Below are 25,624 nucleotides of genomic sequence, written 5' to 3' on the forward strand. Positions count from 1 at the left end.
CTCAAATCCAGTAAACATTCTTGTCACCACCTCTGCACCCTTTCTCTGGATTCCACGACTTTCCTATAGTGAGGGCAACAGAACTGTGCACAGTTCTCCAGGTAGGGTCTGACCTAGGGTTCTATAGAGCTGCAACATTACCTCTCGGCTCCTAAATTCAATTCCACGATTGATGAAGGCCAATACACCATACGAATTCTTAACCACAGAGTCATCCTGCGCAGCTGCTTTGAGCTAGGACCCCATGAACTCTCTGATTCTCCACACTGCCAAGAGTCTTACCATTAATACTATATTCTGACATCGTACTTGACCTGTCAAAATGAACCACTTCAACAGGGTTTCGGCCCGAGAAGTCGTCACTACCTCCTCCCATAGATGCTGTCCAGTCTGCTGAGTTCTGCCAACATTTTGTATGTTTATTTATTTCTATCATCTGCAGATTCACTCGTCGTGCACGTCATACATAACTGGGCTGAACTCCATCTGCCACTTCTCAGCCGGTTTTGCATCCCGCTGTAACATCTGACAGCCCTCCAACAGTCCACAAAACCCCAAACATTGTGTCATCCGCAAACCTCCGAACCCATCCCTCCACGTCATCATCCAGTTCATCTCTAAAAGTCACGAAGAATACGCGTCCCAGAACAGATCCTTGATGCACTCCACTGGTAACCGACTTCCATGCAGAATATGACCACTCTGCAACCACCCTTTGCCTTCTGTGGGCAAGCCAGTTGTGGATCAACAAAGCAATATCCCCTTGGATCCCATTCCTCCTTACTTTCTCAGTAAGCCTTGCATGGGGTACCTTACAAAATGCTAAGCTGAAATCCATATACACTGCATCAACTGCTCTTCCTTATCAATGTGTTTAGTATCCCCACAAAAATGCAATCAGTCTCGTAAGGCACGATCTGCCATTTACAACGCCATGCTGACAACTCCTAAACATATTATACCTCTGCAAATGTTCATAAATCCTGCCTCTCCGGATCTTCTCAATCAACTTACCAAAAGCTGAGGTAAGACTCACTGGTCTATAATTTCCTGGGCTATCTCCTCTCACTTTCTTGAATAAAGGAACAACATCCACAACCTACCAGCACTCCGGAAACTCCCACGTCTCCATTGATGATGCAAAGATCATCGCCAGAGACTCAGCAATCTCTCCCCTCGCCTCCCACAGTAGCCTGGGCTATATTTCGTCCGGTACCGGCGATTTATCCAATTTGATAGTTTCCAAAATTACCATTACATCCTCTTTCGTAACATCTACATGCTCAGGCTTTTCAGTCTGCTGCAAGTCATCACGACAATCACTAAGATACTGAAGTAAAGTATTCATTAAGCAGTTCCTATTGTCTTATTAAATATTTATTGTGATCTTCTGGTCGTATGGTGTCTCCACAGCTGCGCATGAACAACAGTCGAAAGTGAAGATCGGAAATAGACCGTTCCTTCTGATCTGCCTACTCTGCCTAGTTACAGCTGCCCTCATTGTGACAGTGGCCGGTCTCTCGATCCATGGTGAGTGGAACCGGCTCCGTGTGGAGTCAGACCGTAAATAAAGAGAGTGGACTAAACTGTTATTGTAAAACACCACAACGACACCGACACGGCCCTTACCGTAACACCGGGTAAAACCCATCACCATAACACGGACACACCCCTAACCGTGATAAAAACACGGCCTGAACCGTAACACAGTCAAGACTCGTCCTGACACCCACACGCCATTCACTGTCGACCTCGTCCCGGCCGCCGAAACAAGCAAAGCCGAGGTCTCGGAGGCCTTCTCCTCCGGAGATTCCGGACCGCACGGTAGCAGCGGCGGCGAAGCGGGCATTTCAGAAGATTCTCCAGATGTTCCTCCACGCTCTCACGTCTGTCTCCATCAAATCAGGATTGTGCTCGGATCCCTACTTAACAAGTAGCAGATATCCATCTCCAGAGAGGCCGCGCGCGCTGCGTCGCGCCGCCATTTTCCCCTCCTTTACTGGGACACCCTTCACCGTCACACCGACATAAAACTCTCTGTGACCCGTGCGGTAGCGCGATGCTGACTCACGTATCACTGCAAACGCGAATCATCCTTCACCATCTCTCTCAGTATCGCAGATACGTCAGTCTCTTAAACGAATGCAGAGCGATCCCAGTCACCAGTTCGCTGAGATGGAAACGAAGTACAGATCTGTCAACGAAACCAAGGCTCAAATCTGTGAATTGTTGACCAGCAGAAGAGGTGAGGCACCATCCCCTTCTTTCACCCGCTCCTCATCACAGTTTAGGCATGGAGAGAGGAAGCGTCACTCTGTGCTTGACATCGGGAGTGTATGGTTATGGTATGGAGGTTGTTTCACTCTATGTCTTACTCTTGGAATGTCAGACGGGACAGTATGGATCCAGCTTCTCTCTGTGTCTGTCAGCGGGATTGTGTGATCGGACAGTGCACCGAGAGATTCACCCCATGTCTGACCCCTGAAGTGCGTTATCCACCGTGGAGAGAGAGCTTCACTGAATCCGGGAGTGTGTGACGGGACGGTGCAGAGGGGGCTTTACTCTGTGTCTCAATTCGGGATTGTGTGGTGGGATCGTGGAGAGAGAGGGACTGTATTTGATTGCAGGACTGTGTGATGGGAGAGTGCAGATGGACGTAAGGGGACGTAAGGTGGGAAATTCACACTGTGTCTGACCATGGTCTTGTGTGACTGGACTTTGTGGAGCGATCTTAATTCTGATCTCTGACGTGGGGCATGTGTGAGGAGCGGTGTCGGGTGAACTTCACTCTGTGGTTGACGCTTGGAGTGTGTGATGAGACGGTGTGGAAGGAGCAATACCCAGAATCTGACCGTGGAAGAGTCCGATTGGACGGTGTGCAGGAAACTTCACTCCACGTCTCACCACTGGAATGTGCGATGAAGCCATGGAGAGAGAGATTCCCTCTGCGTCTGACACAGGCAGTGAGTGACGAGGCTTTGTAGAGGGAGCAAAACTCTGTGTCTTACTCCGGATGTGTGTGATGGGACAATGTGGAGGGGAGCTTCACTGGACGTTTAAGCATGGGCGTGTATGAAAGACTGTGTGCAGGAGGCTTCGCTCCACGTCTGAGACCGAGAGTGTGTGAAGGGTCCCTGGAGAGAGAGACAGTGTGCGTGTGATGGAAAGCTATGGCGGGGGAGGGGTTCTGAGTGCGTTTGGGGGTGGTCACCTGTGTTCTTTGCGCCGGGAACGGTGACGCCTGTCTGGATGGTGTTCCGCTCTGTGTCTGATACCAGGGGTGTGTGATAGGAAGGTGCGGATGGAGACGCTGTCGTTTTCCGACCCCTGTATTGTGTGATGACACTGGATAGAAGGCGCATCACAGTGTGACTGACCCCGGGAGTGTGCGGCGGGATGGTGCAGAGTGTGTCTAATTTCCTATCTGATCACGGGCGGGGGATTGGGGTAGTGTGGAGGGAGGTTCACTTTGTGATTGTCCGCTGGACTGTGTGATGGGAGAGTGTACATGGAGCTTCACACCATGTTTCACCCGAGGAGTGTGAGATAGTGTGGGTTAGGGTCAGGGTCGTGTTGATGGGACAGTGTGGAAGGAGCATCACTCTGTGTCTGACACCGGGAGAGTATGGAGGAACCGTGAGACAAGAGCTTCATTCTACGTCTGTCTTCGAAAGTGTGCGACGGGACATTTTGGATGGAACCCAAATTACTGTCTGCCCCGTCAGCAAGTGTGATTGAATAGACTGGAGGGACTTTCACTCCATAACTGTCTCCGGGTGCCTGTGATGGGAGGGTGCCGAGGTAGTTTCCTTGCGTGTCTGATGTTGGGAGTGCGTGATGGGACGCTGTGGAAGGAGATTCACTCTGTCTGATCCCGAAAGAGTGTGATGAGACGGTGCGGACGGTGCACACTGTTTCTGAACCTGCGCCTGTGCCATGGGAGAGTGAGAATGAGCTTCACTCCATGTCTTTCTCCGGGTGTCAGTAATCGGACGTTGCTGAAGGAGCTACACTGTGTCTGATCCCAGGAGTTTGCGATTGGACACTGTCACAGTAGCCGAACTCTGTGTCTCACTCTCGAATTTGTGATGGGACGCTGTGGGGGGGGGGGGAGAGATTGAGATTGATTCCCTCTGAGGCTGGTCTGATACCGGGCATGCACGATTGGAGAGTTTGGAGGGAACTTAATTCTGGTTCCAAACCAGAGCCTGTTGGGACGGTGCTATAGAGAAATAGAGCATCGCTCTATTTCTGACACACCGGGTTTGTGATGGGTTGCTGTGGAACGATCCTCACTTTCTGTCAGACTCCGTGAGTGCATCTGGGACGGGGTAGAGGAAGCCTGAATCTGTGCCTGACTTGAGAGTCTGTGACAGATGATGTAGAGGGAACTTCGCTCTCTGCCTCATCCGGTGAATCTGTGACGGGACGTTATGGAGGGATCTTCATTCTGTGTCTCTCCCGGGGCGTGTGCGATAGGACAGTGTGGTACGAGATTCACTCTGTGTCTTGACTCCGGGAGTGTGTGATGGATGGTCTGGGGAGGAATTCGCTGTGCCTTATCCTGTGAATGTGCGATGGGACGATGCTGGGGGCGGAAAATTTCCCTTTGTGACTGACCTCAGGTGAACGTAGCGGGACCGCATGACGTGAAATTCACTATGTGCGTCACCCCGGATGTGTGTGATGGGAAAGTGTGCAGGGAGATTCACTCTGTGTCTCACTGTTCCTTGTTCGTGATTTCCAGAGCAATACTGTTCCGAGAATTGGATCAGGAATAATAACCGGTGTTATTACGTCTCCACGCTTCAAACAGATTTCTCCAGAGCGATACAAGAATGTTCATGCCGTGATTCAAGTCTGCTGGAAATCATTTCAAGGGATGAAGCGGTATGTGTCACAGCACGGGAAGATCCCACAATATCACAGGAATCATCACACACTCGCGGATTCAGGCACAGATTGAACACACAACATACATTCCCAGCACACACTCACGGGGTCTAACACAGAGTGACTTTCATTCCACATCATCCCTTCACACACTCCCGGGGTCAGACAGACAGCGGTTCTCCCTCCATGCGTGACGTCACGCATTCCCGAAGTCTGACACAGAGTGATTCACCTTCCACATCGTTCCATCACACACTCCCTGGGTCAGACACAGAGTGATTCACCCTCCACACCGTCCCATCACACACTCCTGGGGTCAGACACAGAGTGAAGCTCCCTTCACACCGTCCCAACACAGATTCCTTTTGTAGTCATCTGAGAGAAGGTCCGTAGATAGATTTCGATTCTTGGCATTAATGAAATAAATTTAATTTCTCAGAGCTTTGTATCCAACAATATTGTGTCCAAGAACCTTGAGTACTGGATTGGAAAATGCGAAGACGGGTAAGATTTGGACTGATGTGTGGGGTGAGAGTTGAGTATTCAGGTAGAGCTGATGGGATTATGTGGGATTCGTTTATGGACTGAAGTAGTTTTGTGGGAAAAGGGAGGGGCATTGGAATTTGCCTGTAGACTGTACGCGGGTACAGTGTAGGGTGATACAGTGGGAACACTTTGGGTCTGACACGAGCCTGCCGGGTATGGACAGGGCAGTTGGATTATTTCGGAAACGGGCATGGGGCAGCGGGGATAGTTCAGTACTCAGGGATTATTTTGGTATGACCTATTTCGGTGGGACAGCGCTGTTCAGTGGGATCATTTCGGAGATAGTCGCCGGGCAGTGTGGCGAGAGAGCAACAGCCGGATTTGCTTGGTGAATGACATAGATTTGACGGGCGAGAGTAGGAGAACTGCATTAGTTTGGAGACCAGTACAGGGAGATGGGCACACAATGGGTTAATGTGATTAGTTCGGAGGCAGTCGCCGGGCTGTGAGGAGAGGGAGAAACAGTGTGATTCGTTTGCTAAATGACGTAGATCTGAGGGAACAGAGCTCGGCAGGTGGATTAGACGGTGGTAGAGTGGGGGTTGTTCGCGGACTGAAACAGATCAGAGGGGAGAGGATGGGCATGTTCTATTCGTATGGGGACTGACAGAGGACTGTGTTGAGGAAGCGGTTCTGTGGGATTAGTTTGGGGGATACGGGGCTGTGGGGAGACATTGGGTCAGTGCCTTCGTTGGGGACAGATTGTGGGTAGACATTGGGACCGTGATATCTGTCTGGGTACCGACACCGGGCCGTGGGGGAGGGCGATTGCGTGGAATGAGTTTCCGGACTGACACAGTCTGTTAGGAGAGAGCAAAATCATGGGAATAGCTTGGGGACGGTCTCGGCTCGAGTTCTCTGGTGGAGCTGTTTTGTCTCTGTTGAAATTGTTTATCCCTCTTGAATAGGAATGTGGGCTCCGGTTTCCTGAAAAAGGTGAACGCCTCTGGAGCGCTCCCTTGCAGACAGTGTGATCTGACTTCAGTCGGAAGGATTTTCCCTTGCGATCTTGATCGCCTTTCATCTGCGAGAAGTCGTTGTTGCCGGATATTCCTGAAAAGATCCAGGGTCTCTGTCAACAGCCAGTGGAGGCGACGTGAACCAAATGACTGCCCCAGTCTCCTCTTCACTCTCACTCCCCGATCCTTCCAGATTCCCTGCTGCACCAATTCCACGACTTATCGCAACCACATGGTCTCCACCAGACTCCGACAAGACTCTCTTGCTGTCTATCCCCTTCTTTCCATCCATTCCCTCGTCCCGCTGTTTCTGCTCCCTCTGCCCCCTCTTTCTCCTCTCTCCACGTCCATACCGTTCTTTCCCTCTATTCCCCCGTCCCGCTCTTTCTGTTATCTCTAACCCCTCTCTCACCTCTCTCCCGGTCCATCCGCTTCTTTCCCTTCATTCCCCCGTCCCGCTCTTTCTGCACCCTCTACCTATCTTATTATTACCTCGTACTTCCTCCTCCCACTTTCTTCTGCTCCCACAACCCCCCTATTTCACCTTTCTCCCCGTCCATCCCCTTCTTTCCCACAATCCCCCCGTCCCGCTCTTTCTGCTTCCTCTACCCCCCTCTTTCACCTCTCTCCCCGTCCATCCCCTTCTTTCCCTCTATTCCCCCGTCCCGGTCTTTCTGCTCCCTCTACCCCCTCTTTCAACTCTCTCCCCGTTCAGCCCCTTCTTTCCCTCCATTCCACCATCCCGCTCTTTCTGCTCCTTCTACTCACCTTTCTCCCCGTCCATCCCCTTCTTTCCCTCAATTCCCCCGTCCCGCTCTTTCTGCTTCCTCTACCCCCCTCTTTCACCTCTCTCCCCGTCCATCCCATTCTTTCCCTCCATTCCCCCGTCCCGGTCTTTCTGCTCTCTCTGCCCCCCTCTTACACCCCTCTCCCCGTCCATCCCCTTCTTTTCCTCCATTCCCGTCTCGCTCTTCCTGCTCCCTCTACCACCCTCTTTCACCTCGCCCCGTTCAGCCCCTTCTTTCCCTCCATTCCACAATCCCGCTCTTTCTGCTACCTCTCCCCACCTCTTTCACCTCTCTCCCCGTCCATCCCCTTCTTTCACTCCATGCCCTTGTCCCGGTCTTTCTGCTCCCTCTACTCACCTCTCTCCACGTCCATCCCCTTCTTTCACTCCATTACCCCGTCCCGCTCTTTCTGCTCCCTCTTCCTCCCTCTTTAACATCTCTCACCGTCCATCCCCTTCTTTCCCTCAATTCCACCGTCCCGCTCTTTCTGCTTCCTCTAACCCCCTCTTTCACCTCTCTCCCCGTCCATCCCCTTCTTTCCCTCAATTCCACCGTCCCGCTCTTTCTGCTACCTCTCCCCACCTCTTTCACCTCTCTCCCCGTCCATCCCCTTCTTTCACTCCATGCCCTTGTCCCGGTCTTTCTCCTCCTTCTACCTCCCTCTTTCACCTCTCTCCACGTCCATCCCCTCTTTCCCTCCATTCCGCCGTCCCGCTCTTTCTGCTCCCTCTAACTACCTTATTATTACCTCGTGCTTCCTCCCCTCTATTTCGACATTCTCTCTTCGTCAACTATCACTGCTCCATCCTCTCGAACTCCCTCCTCACTCTTTCTGTGTCTTCCTCCTATCCCATTCTCCATCAGTGCTCGCATCCCCATTCTCCCCACGACACACCGACAAATCTCTGTCCCCTTTGATCTCCTGCTTTGAGGCAATTTCCAGCCCGTGCCGTTTTTTTCCACCCCCTACTGCTCGCCCTTTCTCCGCCGGCTCTTTGTCCTCTCCCTATGCCAACTCTTTCCCAGTTTTTGCTCCCTCTCTACCCTCTTTCTACCCCTCTCTTTGCCTTCCCTCTCCGTCTCTCTGTACTCTCAGTGTTTATAATGTCCACTTTCTCCTTTCCACTTACGTCTCACCGTCTGGTGCTCGAGAACCCAATACTGTGTGAACGTTTGTGCCTATTTCCTCTGTCTGTGCCTCTGTTGGGTTTATGGAACTTTGTAAGTTTACAAAACTAATCCAGGGAATAAAGTCCCAAACTCCGTCCCTTTCTGCATAACCCTCAATTTCCTGCAATATCCCCGGAGAACTCCATGCACTATTTTTTTCCAGTTCAGTGGCATTTTTCCTGAAGCATAAAGCCTCACCGACGCTTTGTACCACTGCAGCGAGATCTCCCGACTCCCGTGTTCAGTGTCCTGACCGGTGAAGTCCAGCGTGCCCAGTGTCCTGTCCTATCGAATATTTTTCACCAGAATCGCTATTTGATTTTTGCCCTGAAATGTATACGGCATGCAATTTGTTCTTTAGCTTCATCAGTACGGCAAAAATATGTAGAGCTAATGTAAATTACAAACATTAATAAATACAGCAAAAATGTCCAGTGTGTGCTCGTGCTTTCAGAGATGTGATGGCGCAGGGTGAGAAGATGTTCCTGAATCGTTGTGTGTGGGTGTTCAGGCTCCTGAGACTCCTCCCTGATGGTAGTAACGAGCAGAGAGCTTCTCCCGAGTGGGGAGAGTAGTCAGTGATGGATGCCGCCTTCTCGAGGCATCGCCTCTTGACAATACCCTCGATGGTAGGGAGGTATGTGACCGTCAGAGTGGCGGCTGAGGCTGGAACCCTCTGTAGCCCGTTACTATTCTGTGCGTTGAAGCATCCGCACCCGGCTGCGATGCGGCTAGTCAGAAAGTTCCCCACCGAAAATCCATAGAATTTTCCTCATCTTCACTGAGAGGGCATCCCCTCAAACTCCTAAAGCTGTGATCCCTTCCGAACGGAGACAGCTGTGGATGGTTTTGAACCCAAATGCAGAGTCAGGTCTGGAATTAATTCAGGCTCAGACTCTAAGTAAATAAGACGGCACCAGCCCAAACCAAAGACGACATCATAAGCAGTCCTACCGGAGACGGGACTCTTACGGTTGAGCAGTTCTGCGGTTCAATTTATCCTGAGCCCAGCATGTAGAAACATCCACAAAGGAGCCATGCCAGTAGTTCTGCTTCATTAGAGGTATGAGGAGGTTTAGCATGTCATCAAAGACTCTGCAGCTGTACAATGGAAAGCTTTCTGACCAGTTGTGTTATGTTTTGGTTTGGAAACTCCAAAGCAAACGAGCGCAAGTGACTACAGAGAGTGGTCTCAGCTGATTCTCATGAAATCTATAAAAAGTTCTGCCTCAGGAAGATGACATCCATCATTAAGGACGCCTACGATATGGGTCATGACTTCTTCTCAATGCTGCCATTAGGCAGGAAGAATTACATTTCAAGGTTCCACACTAACACCTTCGTCACTGACCTGAAACTACCTAAATAAATTCTAATTTTATCTACTGTGTTGCTGCTGTAAGGAGTTAACTTGCATGCCATTTATACTCTGACTATGTATGTCCTTGACAAAAACTTGAAACCAATTTCCCCTCCTATTTTTATATCATCAGCTAATTTAGTAATGTTTGGACCCTTCATCCAAGTCACATAGAACTTTAATAGCTGAGGCCCTAGCACTGATCTCTGTTGCATATCTCTTGATATATCTTGCCAACCGGAAACCGAAAAAAGACCCATTTGTGACTTTTACTTCCTGTTATTTTATTTCTTACACCATGAGCTTTTATTGAAATTGTTTCTTTCTTATTTTGAACAAGACTAGATTTCCCCTGATTCGTACTTCTATTAGCTTCCACCTTCAGTAGGTCAACCACAGTACTGACTGATACATCTTCTATTTGCCTCTTACAGTTCTTTAGTGATAGACTTTACATGAAAGAATGTGGTATGAAACAATTATATCTCTGAATCTCAGAAGAAAAGTGAGAGTTAACCGTACTCCAGGAAATAGACTTGTGGAAACGTGGATGCCTGTTCTGTTGAGTCGGGCACATGATACCTTATTTGTGTTTGCATGAACGTGTTGGACCCACTATAGATCCTCTGAGTTGCTGACACACAGTAACCGAGGAACTTTAATTAATCCAATACGACACAGGAGAAGAATTAGGACATCGGGACTGCTGGCCGTTTCATCGCTGATCCATTGTCCTTATAGCTCCGGTCTCCCGGCTTCTCCCGGTATACCTTCATGCCTTCAATAATGAAGAATTCTTCAAACTATGTCTTAAATATACCGAAAGACCAGTAGTCCCCGGCTGTTTGTGGGTTTGAGTTCCGCAGTTTCACCACGCTCTGGCGAAGGAAATTCATCTCCTTTCTGAAGATATCTGTCTATTCTCAGGCTGTATCTTTTGATCATAGAGCCCCCTGCAACAGGAAACATTATCTGAACATCAACTATATCATGACCAATCGCAATGCGAAAACTTTCTATAAGTTTAGCCTTCATTATTCTGAATTCCAACGATTAGAGGCCCGGAGCCAACAAACTGTCTTCCTGTGTCATGCTACAAAATTCGTGAAATTATTTCGGGAAACTCCTTTGAAACCTTTCCAATATAAGCAAATACTTTCTCCGATAAGGGATCTCAACCTGCTGACAATCTTCCAAATCGGGCCACACAGTTCCTTATTAATTCTAAGAATTGCTGGGTTGAGGGAGGCTACACATAATGGCTGAACCGCGAGCGTGTGATGGGGCGGGGAAGAAGTTTAAATCTGTGTCCGTACCAAGGAAACTGTGATGGGACGGTGTGGAGGGAATTACCTCTGTGTCTGACCCCGGAAGTGTGTGATGGGACGGTCTGGAGTGTGTTACTTCAGTGTCTGACCCCGGAAGTGTGTGATGGGACAGTGTGGAGGGAGATTCACTGTGTGTCTGATCCCGGGAGTGTGTGATGGGACGGTGTGGAGGGAGACTCACTCTGTGTCTAACCCCGGGAGTGTGTGATGGGACGGTGTGGAGGGAGTTACCTCTGTGTCTGTCCGCGGGAGTGTGTGATGGGACGGTGTGGAAGGAGTTACCTGCGTGTCTGACACCGGAAGTGTGTGATGGGACGGTGTGGAAGGAGATTCACTCTGTGTCTGACCCCGGGGGTGTGTGATGTGAAACTGTTCAGGGGGCGTAGATCTGTGCCGGACTGTCGGAATCATCTGTGAATAACATTCTGGCGTTGGGACAGGTTTCAATGAGAGTGCACTAGAAAACAGCCCCTCGCGTTTTTTTTTTGAAACAGCAAGCAAATGATGGAACTGATTAACTAGCAACGTCGAGAAAGACATGACAGGGTGACAGGGCTAAACCTTTGTTTCTTTGTTTTCAGTTAATCTATTGTTTGCTTCTTCATAACTGCACAGTTAGAACTGTAAGGATGCCTGGCTAGAGAGTCGACTGTTCTCATTGCAGGACATGGGACGGAAGAGAAACCTCCAGTCATGCATTAAAAAGTGGGAGTGGTGTGATTTAAACTACAGTCACAGTGGATTGAAAACCGGACTGGCATTATAGGTGCGGACTGGTTGTTGGGGAAGCTCTTCGTAATTCCTCAGACAAAGTCAGGAAGCAAACTGTTGAGCCTACTGGGACTCACGCTCCAGTGGTCCTCACTGAGCTGAGTACGTTTCATTGCAGGATGTATTGTACGAAAGGCAGATGAGCTCAGGACCGGGGCAAACTCTGTACTTATGATATTACAGTCATTACTGGGAGGTGGCTACGGGCGGGCAGGACAGTTAGCTCAACATTCCGGATTTTGGTTGAAGATTAAAGAATTCAAGGGAGATGGGCGGCTTTAACTGTCACATCAGATGCATTGACGAACACAGGGGAAGAGATGTTTAATGTGGCTGTTTCGCTCTAAGTCTGACTGACGCAGTCGTTGGGACTGCGCCTCGTTTGTTTGAACCACAACCAATCAGGGAAGCGGATTCATAAGCAAAGACTAAAACACTTGAGACAGAACCCACTGTTGATGGATTTGTTTTCCGTTTATGTATCATTTCCTTCAGTTAGAGCAGTAGGCAATGCCTGGCAGGATAATTTAATGCTCCTCTTGCAGGAAGTAGGACGGTGGGAGAACCGCAGTGTCTCTGACGACTTCACCTGTGAGAAGTTCATCCTGATGCAGCTTCACAGAATCGGCGTTAAGGGAATGGAACTGGAACTGGATGAACTCGGAATTATTCGGGAAGCTGTGGGGTGATAGGGAGGACATATAGAGAGCAAGCTAGACCCAATGTACAGTTCACAGGAAACTGGGTGACAGTCAGTAGGATGAAAGGGGTTAAACAGCTTGACATAGCCTAGAGAGCACCGTGTGGCCAACCCCGTCAATAACAGGTCTACCACCTTGTATACTTTTGGATGGGGGGGAGGGGTCAAATTGCCAAGTAGCGGTAAGTGTCTCAGGTCAGGTCTCTGCCACTGGTTTTAGCTCGTGGTTCAGAAGGGAATGGGGAGGGCGAGATGAGGAGACGTGTGATGAGAGGGGATCTTTTGTTAGGGGATGAGAAAAGACGTTATGTGTGTGATAGAGGGATTCCTGGATGGTATTGTGCCTGTGTGTGTGTGTGTGTGTGTGTGTGTGTGTGTGAAAGAAAGAGAGAGAGAGAGAGACAGAGAGAGAGAGAGAGAGAGAGAGAGAGAGAGAGAGAGAGAGAGAGAGAGAGAGAGAGAGAGAGAGAGAGAGAGAGAGAGAGAGTGTGTTTCACTCTGTGTCTGACCACGGGAGAATGCAGAGTGTGGGGGGAACAAGCTGTGTGACGAGGCTCAGTGGAGTGGACTCCACTCCACTTCAGGGGTCTCTAATGGGGCGGTGTGGAAGGAGCATCGCTCTGTTTCTGACACACTGAGTGTGTGATGTGATAATTTGTCGCGGGGATCATTCTGTGTCCTGCTCAGTGAGTGTATCAGGGGAGTGTACAGATAGCCTCAATCTGTGCCTGATTGGAGAGTCTAAGATGGATGATGTGGAGGGAACTTCACTCTGTGCCTGATCCTGTGAATCTGTGATGGGACGTTGTGGAGGAAACTTCATTCTGTGTCCCTCTCCAGGCATGTGCGATAGGAAAGTGCGGAACGAGATTCACTCTGTGTCTTGAATCCGTGAGTGTGTGACGGATGGTTTGGAGGGAAGGTCACCGTGCCTCATACTTGGTAATGTGCGATTGGACGGTGCGGGAGAGATTCACTGTGTTCCTTTCTCCTGATTTCCAGAGCAGGCCTGTTCCAAGGACTTTGTTACAAATACTGACAGGCGGTACTACGTATCCAAATTTGCAACATCTTTCCTAAAAGCGATGAAAGAATGTTCAAAACGTGAATCAAGTCTTCTTGAAATCAATTCCCGGGATGAAACGCTATGTGTCACAGAACGATAAGATCCCAGAGTAACACAGGAATCATCACACATACGTGGGATTAGACACAGAGAGAATCTCCCTCCACACCGTCCCATCACACACTCCCGGGGTCAGACACAAAGGGAATCTCCCTCCACACCGTCCCATCACACACTCCCGGGGTCAGACACAGAGTGAATCTCCCTCCACACCATCTCATCACACAGTCCCGGGGTCAGACACAGAGAGAATCTCCCTTAACACCGTCCCATCACGCACCGGGGTCAGAAACGGTGTGAATCTCCCCCCACACCGTCCCCCCAAACACTCCCGGGGTCAGACACAGAGTGAAGCTCCCTCTACACTGTCCCATCACACACTCCTGGTGTCAGGCACAGAGTGAATCTCCCTCCACACCATCCCATCACACACTCCCGGGGTCAGACACAGAGAGAATCTCCCTTCACACCATCCCTTCACACACTCCCGGGGTCAGACACAGAGTGAATTTCCCCTCACACCGTCCCCCCACACACACCCGGGGTCAGACACAGAGTGATGCTCCCTCTACACTGTCCCATCACACACTCCCGGGGTCAGGCACAGAGTGAATCACCCTCCACACTGTCCCGTCACACACTCCCGGGTTCAGACACAGAGTGAATCTCGCTCCACACCATCTAATCACACACTCCCGGGGTCAGGCACCGAGTGAATTGCCCTCCACACCGTCCCATCACACAATCCCGGGGTCAGACACAGAGTGAATCTCCCTGCTCACCGTCCCATCGCACACTCCCGGGGTCAGACACAGAGTGAATCTCCCGCCACACCGTCCCCTCACACACTCCCGGCGTCAGACAGAGAGTGAATCTCCCTCCACACCGTCCCATCACACAATCCCGGAGTCAGATACAGAGTGAATCTCCCTCCACACTGTCCCATCACACACTCCCGGGGTCAGACACAGAGAGAATCTCCCTTCACACCGTCTCATCACACACTCTCGTTAACAGTTTTCGATTCTCGGCATTAATCAAAGGAATTTAATTTTACAGAGTTTTGTTATCTGCTCTCTTATCCGCCGGAACGTTACATACTGGATTAGACAATGCGAGACCGGGTGAGATTTGGACTGATCTGGGGTGGGAGTTGGGGAATGACACTGTTTTGAGGGGAGAAAGTGGGATTAGTTTTCGGACTGAAGTAGATTCGCGAGAAGAGGGTGGGGTAATGGAATTTGCTGTCGGGAGGGGATGATACAAGGTTTAGGAGCGATACGTGTCTGTCGCGGGACAGGGCAGTGAAATATTTTGACGATGGTCAGTGGGCTCCGGGGATTATTTCCCTGGGATTATTTTGGTGACTAACGCAGGACACTGGGGATTGTGAGATGCCGTGGAATTAGCTTGGAGTCTGACACAAATCTGTGGGGAGCAGGAGGCTGAGTCGGATTAGTTTGGCGACAGGCCTTGCTCTGTGAGAAAGAGTTATGCAGCAGGATCAGTTTGGGGTCTGACACTGATCTGGGGGAGAGATTAGGACAACAGGATTAGTTTGGAGACCGATACGGGGATGTGGGCACAGAGTTGGTCAGCGGGTCCAGATTGCCGTCTGACGCAGGGCTGAGGGAACGGTGAGGGGCATTGGGATTAACCTGGAGACGGACATAAACTGTCGGGAGGGAGAGGAGCCGTGGGATGGATTTGGGGACCGACAGAGCGTTGGAGGATCAGATTGTGCCGATGGGATTAATTCCGGAACAGCGTATGTCTGTCGGGGGGTGGGGTATGTGGGACTTTGGAATATTTGGATTTGTTGGGGGACTGACATAGATCTGACGGGAGGAAGTGGGTGTGTTCGATTCGCATTGGGACTGCCACAGGTCTGTAGAGACCGCGGGACGACGGGCCGGAGGCTGTGGGGGAGGTGGTTAGTTGGATTAATTTGGTGACTGGCACAGAGCAGCGGGGAGACATTGGGACACTGGAACTATTTTGGGAACAACACAGGGCTGTGGTGATTGCGCGGATTTAATAGGATTAGTTTGGCAACGGGCTCGTCTTCCGCCGGATCTGTTTTGTCTCTGTTCACATTTTTTAACCATTTATTGATAGGGATGATGCCACTGGTCTGCTGTACAATGTGTCCTCCGGTAGGTCCTCCTGCAGTGCATGCACATCGAGTGGAGGGAGTGACATTTGCCTGCATGAGAAGCACCATTTCATCTGCGAGTATTCTGCCCCCTGCTGGCCGGATATTCCTGAAGAGATCCAGCTTCTCTGTCAACAGCCCGGAGAGACGACTTGAATCAAATGATTTCCCCTTTCTTTCCCTTCCTTATCTCTCCTCCACTCTCACTCAGCCCATCCACTCAAAATCCTCCTTGCAGTCTCTGCCCCTACCTGTTACTCTACTCTCCTCTTTTGGCAACCCCGTTCTCCCCACCACACATGGACAAACACCGCTCTCCATCTATCCCCTTCTTTCTCACCATCCTTTCCCCAACCAGCTCTTCCTCACTCCCACTATCTCTCTCTACCGTCTTTCCTCATCCTACTTCCTCGACCTTTCTCCGCCTGCTATTTCTCCACTCTCTTCCAACTTTATATTTCTCTCCCTTTTCCCCCTCTCTACCGCACTCTCTCCTTCTCCATTCCGTTCCCTCTAACACCTGCGTCCCTCTGATCTCGCTCTTTCTATCTCCTCTCCACCCACTCTGACCTAAATCCTGTCCTTCTGGGTCGCGATACTGCAGCTCTGGGTGAAAGTCTATGCGCATACCGTCTGTCTGTGCCTCTCTTGAGTTTATGCAACTCCTTAAGGTTACAACTGCACTCCAGCGAATAAAGACCACTTCCTCTCTCCATCTTTGTTACTCGAGTCCCGGCAATATCCCTGCAAATCTCCCTGTACACTCATTCCCGCTCAATGGCATTTTTCCCAGAGCAGGGCGTCCAAAACTGTGCTGGCTCACTGACGTCCTGTACCACGGCAACGTGACCTCCCGACAACTGGACTCAGTGTGACTGGTGAAGACCAGAGGGCCAAGTGTCCTGTCCACTCGCATCGGATGTTTCCTACTGGAATCTCCATTTGATTTATTATCTAAGACTTACATGGCCTAGAACTTCTCTTTCTGCAGCAACAGTGCGGCGCAAAAACGTAAAATTAATGTAAACTACAAATATTAATAAATACCGCAAAAATGTGGAGTTAATTCTCGTGCGTTGAAAGATGTGATGGCGCAGTGGAAGAAGATGTCCCATTGCCTCTCTGTGTTTTGGAATTTCTTCCCGTTTAGACGATCGTCCGCACATTTATCTCGACAACCAATGTGCACGACCATGCATTTTCCAACATTGTGTTTCATTTGCCAATTTGCTGAACATTCTACTATTCTGTCTGTCCTTCTGCATCCTGGTTTTCTACTGTTTGGTAAGTTGATGGAGAAGATCAACCAAAATGAGCTAATTCACACTTATCTGGGTTGAACGTCTGCCACTTTCTTGCTCAGTTTTGCTTCCCACCAGTGTCCCGCTGTTACCTCTGACAGCCCCCCACACTATCCACAACACCTCCAAAGTTTATATCATCAGCAAACGGGCTAACCACTCCCTCCACTTCCTCATCCAGTTCATTTATAAAAACCACGAAGAGTAAGGGTCCCAGAAGAGATCCCCGAGACACTCCCCTGGTGACCGACCACCAGGCAGAATATGACCCGTCTGAAAGCACGCTTTACCTTCTGTGGGCAATGTCCTCTTTGCTCCTACGCCTCCTTACTTTCTCAGCAAGCCTTGCTCGGGTTACCTTATCAAATGCCTTGCTGAAATCCATATACATTAAATCTACTGCTCATACTTCATCAAAGTGTTTAATCACATCCTCAAAAAATCCAATCCGGCTTGTAAGACCTGCCCTTTAAAAAGCCATGCTGACTACTCCTCGATTTAGTTTATTAATTGAAGGAAAGTCAATATGTTTGGCGTCAGGAATGATCTGGCAGGTGCGGATTCGGCCAGGTTGTTTTCTGGCAAAGATGTACCTGCTAAGTTGGCGCTGTTTCATAAGAATTGTGGGAGGTTTGGAAGGAGAGTGGACATTCAGTCTAGAGGATTGGGGACCACACACTGTGAATGGGGAAGAGTGCCGGGTAACCAAGGGGCGGAGCAGTTAAGCGTAGAGACTACGTTTGACGTTTCGGTGATTCCTGATTAATTTCTGGACGCTCCGTTAACGGAAGAGTGAGTGTCTTTGGGGAAGATACAGGGGGATTCACTAGGATGCTCCCGGTATAGAGGGCACTATCAATAGGCAGTGGGCAGAATTTCGGTTTCTTTTCTCTGGAGCTGCGAAGGCGGAGACAACTGGCAGAGGGTTATCTCACTAGAACAGACACAGATAGTCGCCAAAATACAAGGTTGTTGCTGGAATTAGTAAGCATGCCTTATGAGGTTGAATTAACTCGTTCTTTTCTCCTTGGAGCGACGGAGGATGAGCGGTGAACAGACAGATGTGTACAAGATAATGAGAGGCATTTATCGCGTGGACAGTCAGACCCGTTTTGCCAGGGCTGAAATGGCTAGCACAAAAGCGCATTGATTTATGGTGCTTGGAAGTATGTACAGAGGAGCTGTAAGGGTAAGTTTTTTTACGTAGAGTGGTGAGGGCGTGGAATGGGCTGCCGGCGGCGGTAGTGGAGGTGGATACGATAGGGACTTTTGAGAGACTCCAGGCTGGCTGCATGGGGTTTGGAAAAATAGAGGGGTATAGGTAAACCCTAGGTCGTTCTAAGTTAGGGACATGTTCGGCACCGATTTGTGGGCCTTAGAGCCTGTATTGTGCTGCAGATTTTTCTATGTTTCCATGTTGCCTATGTTATAGACACCAGTATATAGGAGCGAAGAGTGACTCGATTCCGCAGGTGTGGCCAAAATTAAAAATAACTTTCAGTTTAACATTACGGTTGGAATGAGAACTTCAGACATGTGTATCACTAGATTCTCTTCAACTGAAGGTGCGAACTCCACAGACGGAACGGTTTCATTATATTTCAATAATTTCAATTTATATTTCATTGTAATTCCATCACACAGGACTGCCCATGAATACAGCCACGACCTGTCTGCTAACTGCAGTACCAACAGTCCCACATGGCACAAAGCACACACATTATGTATAAAATAGAAAGATAGCAAGCTTATGCAGGCTATCAGTAAAACACATTCACGTATTATGTGCACGTGTGCGCGCACACACACACTCACGCACACATACACACACACACACATTTATGCATCTTCAAACTCCTGGGCACTTCAAATACACGGTAACTTACATTGTTCAGAGAGAGATTGTCTTCTGCCGAACAAACACTAGGGGGCAGCACAGACTCCTGCCTGGAGACAGCGCCTTGCCTCCTCCATCTTGCGCAGCTCCTTCATTTCGTCTCCCATGAGCAACCCTCTCACTTTACACCTGAATTTTATTGGAACTAATAAACCATCGATCAGGTTTGCCATTAAAAAGGGAAAGTGGTGAAATGTAATAGAGTTGCAGGGACATGTAAACAAGAACGCCATTGCTGATAGCTGTGTGGTTGTTAGGACAGATGTTGTTAAGGCCTTCGACAATGTCAAGAAGCAAAGCGTTAAGCCTGCTGAGACTCATGTTCTGAGCTGCGTACGTTTCAATGCAGGAAGTACTGTACTAAAGGCCGATGAGCTCAGGGCAGGGGTAAACGGCTGTAATTATGATACTATGCACAATAGTGAGACGCAGTTGCAAAGCGAGCAGGAGCGTCAGCTGAACATTCCCGTTTTCGGTTGTATTCGTCGTGAAGAAGCGGGAAGTATTGAAAGTTGAGACGAGGTTTTATTGGTCACAAGAGATTCATTGACAAACTCGGGGGCGCGGGGGGGGGGGGGGTTGGGTTATGTGCCTTTTTGACAGGGACGTTCATTTATAGGGAATACAGGGAGATGGCTGTTGTGCAGTCTGACGTGATTTAGCTCAATTGGCATATCACAACATTGTGGGCCGAAGGGTCCATTCTGTTCAGTGATTTACGCTCACTGCTCTGCAAAAGCGGCAAAAAAAAACAGATTTAAACTCATCGAGTGGACAGATGAGGGGATGGGGTAGATCAAGGACTTTGACGATTGATTGAGAAACACAGAGAACAACCACATCATAGACAGCAGAGGCAGTGAGCGAGTCACACAGCTGTCACTCTGACACCTACTCACCCCTCACCATGACATGGACACAACCCCGACCGGACGCTAAGCGACCCCATACCGTGACACCCACACGCATCCTGCTGTGAACACTCTGCGGAACAGCGTTGGAACTGGATCTAGATAAACTCGGAATCATTCGGGAAGCTGCCGGGGTGATAGGGAGGGCGTGTCGGGTACAGGAAACTGGGTGACGAACAGGAACGGGTTAAACAGACAGAACCAGTGCAGAGACCCCTTGAGGCCAACCCGCTGAATAACAGGTAGACCAGTTTGGTTGCTTCTGGATGGGAGGAGAGAGGTGCAAATGATCAATCAGGGGAAAGGCTCACCGGTCAGGTCTCTGGCAGTGACTATGGTTCTGTGGCTCAGCAGAGAGGCGGGTGAAATCTGACGAGCTGTGTCGATAGGGTTGTCTTTGTTAGGGGAACTGAAAAGCGGTACTGTGGACGATATCGAAATTCCTCGATGGTATGCGGTCGTTACCGTCACCACTATATACGTAGAAAAAGGGAGCCGATGTGCAGGTGTGGACAAAATTAGAAAAAAATGCATTCAGTTTAAAATGTGGCTAAAGAGTTATGGTTGGAGCGTTGATAATATGTATAAAATATCAAGCTAGCAAGCTTATGCAGGATATCAGTCAATATATTCACGCATTATGTACACACACACACACACAAACACACACACACACACACACACACACACACACACACACACACACACACACACACACACACACACACACACACACACAAATTTATGCAGCTTGAGGCCCCTGGGCATTTTGAATGCCACGGTAATCTACAATTGTTCAGAGCAGAGTGTGTCTTCTGCCGAGCGAACACTGGGGGGCTGCACAGACTCCTGCCTGGAGAACGCGCCACACCGCCCCCACCTCGCTCACCTTGCTCAGCTCCTTCATTTCCTCTCCCATGAGCAACTCTCTGAATTTACACCTGGACTGCAATCGAGCTGACATCCCAGCTGTAAGGTTTGCCATTAAAAGGGGAGAGTGGTAGTATAAACTAGAGCTGCAGGGACATGTAAACAAGAGCACCATTACAGATAAATGAGTGATTGTTGGGTCAGATGTTGCTAAGACTTCTGAAAAATTCAAGATGCAAAAGGTTGAGCCCGCTGGGACTCATGTTCTGAGCTGCGTACGTTTCAATGCAGGAAGTATTGTTTGAAGGGCAGATGCGCTCAGGTCGGAGGTCAACGCGTCTATGCCTAACACGACAGATATTAGTGAGACCAGATTGCAAGTGGGAGAGTACCGTTTGCATCAGCTATGAACCAGACATACAACCCTCACTGTGACACGGAGGACACAGCAGGATTTGAGCACTCAACGATATCAACACAGAGTCAAGCCCTGCGCTGTAACTCGAATACAGTCTTCCCCGTATGCATAACACCTTCTCTCTCCAAAACCATACCCCGACTCCGTCGCCCTCCTCCTACACGATTCCCCGTCACCGTCACACAAATTGCGTTACACCACTTCCGTCTCCGTCAACCATCCCTCGCCTACATGTAACCCCGTTTCGTGACCCACATCCTCCCCTGCACAACTCACACAAAGTGCTGGTGGAACAGAACAGGCCAGGCAGCGTCTATAAGGAGAAGGTCTGTCAACGTTTCGGGCCGAGATCCTTCGTCAGGACTAACTGAAAGAAAAGATAGGAAGAGATTTGAAAGTAGTGGGTGGGGGAGGAAGGAGAAATGCGAAATGATAAGAGACCAGACGGGGTGGAACATATCTAAGAGCTGGAAAGGTGATTGGCGAAAGTGATACAGAGCTGGAGAAGGGAAAGGATCATGGGACGGGAAGCCTAGTGAGAAAGAAAGAGGTTAGGGAGCACCAGAGGAAGAAGGAGAACAGGCAAAGAGTGATGGGCAGAGAGAAAAACACCAACAATTAAATATGTCAGGGATGGGGTAAGAAGGGGCGGAGGGCCATTAACGGAAGTTAGAGAATGCAATGTTCATGCCATCAGTTTGGAGGCTACCCAGCCGGTATATACCGGCTTCCAAACTGATGGCATTAACATTGACTTCTCTAACTTCCGCTAATGCCTCTCCCCTTCTTACCCCATCTCTGATACACTTAGTTTTTTTTTTCTCTGTCTCTGTATTACACCTCCTCCCGTTCCACAGGATATCAATCAACAGGATCTGAGCCTCTCCACAACTCTGCATGCACAGGCCGGTCATGTGATTCCATACCACTTGCATCAAACTCACTACCCTTTCCCTGGCCTCCTCTCTCCTCCCCTTCCTTCCTCTAACGGCAGCACACAATCCGATCACACACACACACACACACACACACACACACACACACACACACACACACACATCATCATCTACGAGAGACACACACAATTCAAGACTACTGGAAAGCCGAAAGTCTGGGTATTGGTGAGTGGGGAGACCGGAGGAGGGAGAGGGCTCCACACTTAAGCTGACTCCGGTAGGTTGTGCAGCGACGGTGCGGGATGTGCATGTCTGACCCCGGGAGTGTGATGGGATAATATTTAGAGACCTTCTATGGTTATCCGAACCAGGGACTGCGTGTTTGGATGTTGTGGACGGAGCTTAACTCGGTGTGTGTCCCCGGCGTGTGTGTTGAAACAATATGGAGGGAGTTGCACTCTGTGTATGATCCCGGGGGTGTGTTTGGATCGTTGCGGAGGGAGCGTTACTCAGTGTATGTATCCAGGAGGGTGTGATGGGATTGTATCGAAGGATTCTCACTCCGTCTGTGACTCCTGGCCATGGGTCAGTGGATTTCCATTCAGAGATAGTGAGCAAGAAAATGGTGCCTGACACGTTCTGCTCCAACGGCTGCAAACTGAACACCCTGTCTGTGGCCCCACTCTCCTCCACTTCCTTCCTCTTTTCACAGCACACCATTCCGTCTCTATGATTCTTTTTTATTTGTATTTTTTTTATTGAGGCAAGGACACTGTACAGAATAATAATGGATTACAATTTCCTCCATTTTGCTTTTGTATCTTACCCGGAAAGAAACCTCCCCTCACCGGCCCTCCCCGATCATACAATGACAGCTAATGTATTTACAATACAAACCTTCACAAATAGAGGTACGGACATTTCACAGCCAAACCCCCACACTACATCAAGACGAAGACCCACACAAATCTACAACATCACAGATGATTCAGAATACACTCATATTACAATTCATCAACCACCCTGTGAGGTAAACCATATGCGTGTTAAAACAAAAGCAACTTCCGAAGTACAATCAAATGCCCTCAGCTATTTAGTAATTCCTTAAGACTCCCAAAATATGACAAGAGAGACCCCATTTCAAATAGAACTTTCTCACAGAGTGAATTTAATCTTTTCTAATTGCAGAACAATGCGTCCTCTAACCAAGCAGCAGCAGATTGGTGAGTGGCAGATTTACAGACCAGCAAGATTCAGCGATGTAAGTGAAATGATATCCCACTTGTTTGCATTTAAATCCAAAACTTCAACTGCCTCAACAAATACAGCTGTAAGCGGGCAAGGTCTCAGTGTTACCCCCAAAACTTTAAATTGTATGAGTCCGAGTCTAGCACATGATGACGAGGAATGAGCCCCATTCAGTGCTTTTGCCCAATATTCCTCAGCCAGATCCACACCAAGGTCATCCTCGCAGCTGGTCGTAGTTTTATTTAGATCTCGAACTTCCAAAGACATCAGCTGAGAGAATAGTACAGAGATCAGCCCTTTATTATTAAAGCTAAGAGTGAGTTTGTCCCACAACATAGCAGTTGGTAGATCAGGAAAAGAGGGAATTTTCCTTGACAAAGTGGAGAATATGCAGGTATTGAAAAAAATGTTTATGCGGAAATCCATATTTCCTGCACAGGTTATCAAAACTATTAAATATATTTTCAGTGCACAAATCCTTAATGTGCATAAGGCCGTTCAAACCCCATTCTCTAAAAACTGAATCGAGTGTGGATCCTTTACCTCTGCTCAAATCCGGTTCATTGCAACACACTAAATCTAGTATGGCCTTCTCCCTGGTAGGCTCCAGTACAAGCTGTTCTAAGTACCCATCTCGGAGGCACTCCACAAACTTTATTTCTTGGGATCCAGTACCATCCTGATTTTCCCATTCTACCTGCATGTTGACATCCCCCATGACAAATGTATCATTACCTTTGCGACATGCAAATCTTAACTACACACTTACACACTACATCTAGACTACCATATTCGGGCCTGTAGATAAATTGTATTAGGGTGTTTCTACCCTTATAATTTTACAGTTCTATTCATACTGACTCTACATCCCCTGTGGACATTGTGGGTGGATATATAAGAAACATAGAAAATTTACAGCACAATGCAGGCCCTTCGGCCCACAAAGTTGCGCTCAGCATGTCCCTACCGTAGAAATCACTAGGCTTACAAATAGCTATCTATTTTCCTAAGCTCCATGTACCTGGACAGAAGTCTCGTAAAAGAGCCAAATGTATCCGTCTCCACTACCGTTGCCGGCAGCCCATTCCACACACTCACCACTCTCTGCGTATAACACTTACCCCTGACATCTTCTGGGTACTTAGTCCCCAGCACCTTAACCCTGTGTCCTCTGGTGACAACCATTTCAGCCCTGGGAAAAAAGCCTATGATTATCCACACTATCAATGCCTCTCATCATCTTATACACCCCTATCAGGTGACATCTGGTCATCCCTTGCTCCAAGGAGAAAAGGCCAAGTTCCCTCAATCTGCTTTCATAAGACAATTTCCCCAGTCCAGGAAACCTCCTATATACTTCGTATAGTGAGGCGTCCAGAACTGAGCACAGTCCTCCAAGTAGGGTCTGACCAGGGTCCCATAAGGCTGCAACATTACCTCTCTGCTCCTAAATTCAATGCCAGGATTGATGAAGGCCAATACATCGTCTGCCTTCTTAACCACAGTGTCAACCAGCGTAGTTGCATGGAGCTTCTTATGGACTCGGACCACAAGATCTCTATCATCTTCCATACTGACAAGAGTCTGACCATTAAGACTTTATTCCGTCATCATATTTGACCGACCAAAATGAACCACCTTACACTTATCTCGGATGATCACAATTTGTCACTTCTCAGCCCAGTTTGGCATCATATGAATGTCCCGCTGTGACGTCTGACAGCCCACCACACTATCCCCAACACATACCTGAGAAATACCTGATCGCCTACTGCGGCATGAGACAAGGCAGGTGACAGAGTTTTATGCCAGGGTACACATTGCATCTACTGATCAGAAAGTCATTAGTTTCAAATAATTATCGGAAACCATAGGACGTTCGTATGGTTTAGATTCTAAATTGGAACAAGGAGAAGTTTACCTTGGATCAGAATGTATCTGGAATGTGTGGATTTGGAGAAGATGTTTTCTGGCAAATAGGCTCTTGGTAACTTAGAGCACAAGCGGTGCTTACTTCGTTGTAGCCGGGAAAGACCTATACTGTGAATAGACAATGGGTGCAGAAGTAGACCATTAGGCCCTTCGAACCTGCACCGCCATTTTGAGATCATGGCTGATCAATTCCTATCAATACCCGGTTCCTGCCTTGTCCCCATATCCATAAGATCCTTATCTAGTTCTTTCTTGAAAGCATCCAGAGTATTGGCCTCCACTACCTGCTGAGGCAGTGCATTCCAGACGCCCACAACTCCCTGGGAGAAGAAGAATAGTGGGAAGTGTTTAAGGA

The 25,624-nt window shown here is 48.9% G+C and overlaps 1 protein-coding gene across 1 annotated transcript in view; it reads left to right on the top strand.

Moving 5' to 3' along the window:
• Positions 1–19,510, top strand: part of LOC132390576 (uncharacterized) — a 34,008-nt gene extending 14,498 nt beyond the window's left edge. The window contains exons 5-12 of the mRNA XM_059963185.1: positions 1,414–1,530; positions 2,114–2,245; positions 4,748–4,890; positions 5,333–5,397; positions 6,348–6,423; positions 12,361–12,500; positions 15,760–15,797; positions 19,344–19,510. Coding sequence (XP_059819168.1) covers positions 1,414–1,530; positions 2,114–2,245; positions 4,748–4,890; positions 5,333–5,397; positions 6,348–6,423; positions 12,361–12,500; positions 15,760–15,797; positions 19,344–19,510 — 878 coding nt within the window. The remainder of the gene's footprint in view (positions 1–1,413; positions 1,531–2,113; positions 2,246–4,747; positions 4,891–5,332; positions 5,398–6,347; positions 6,424–12,360; positions 12,501–15,759; positions 15,798–19,343) is intronic.
• Positions 19,511–25,624: the final 6,114 nt, after the last annotated feature.

This window comes from Hypanus sabinus, unplaced genomic scaffold (assembly GCF_030144855.1).
Source record: "Hypanus sabinus isolate sHypSab1 unplaced genomic scaffold, sHypSab1.hap1 scaffold_960, whole genome shotgun sequence".
Lineage (NCBI taxonomy): Eukaryota > Metazoa > Chordata > Chondrichthyes > Myliobatiformes > Dasyatidae > Hypanus > Hypanus sabinus.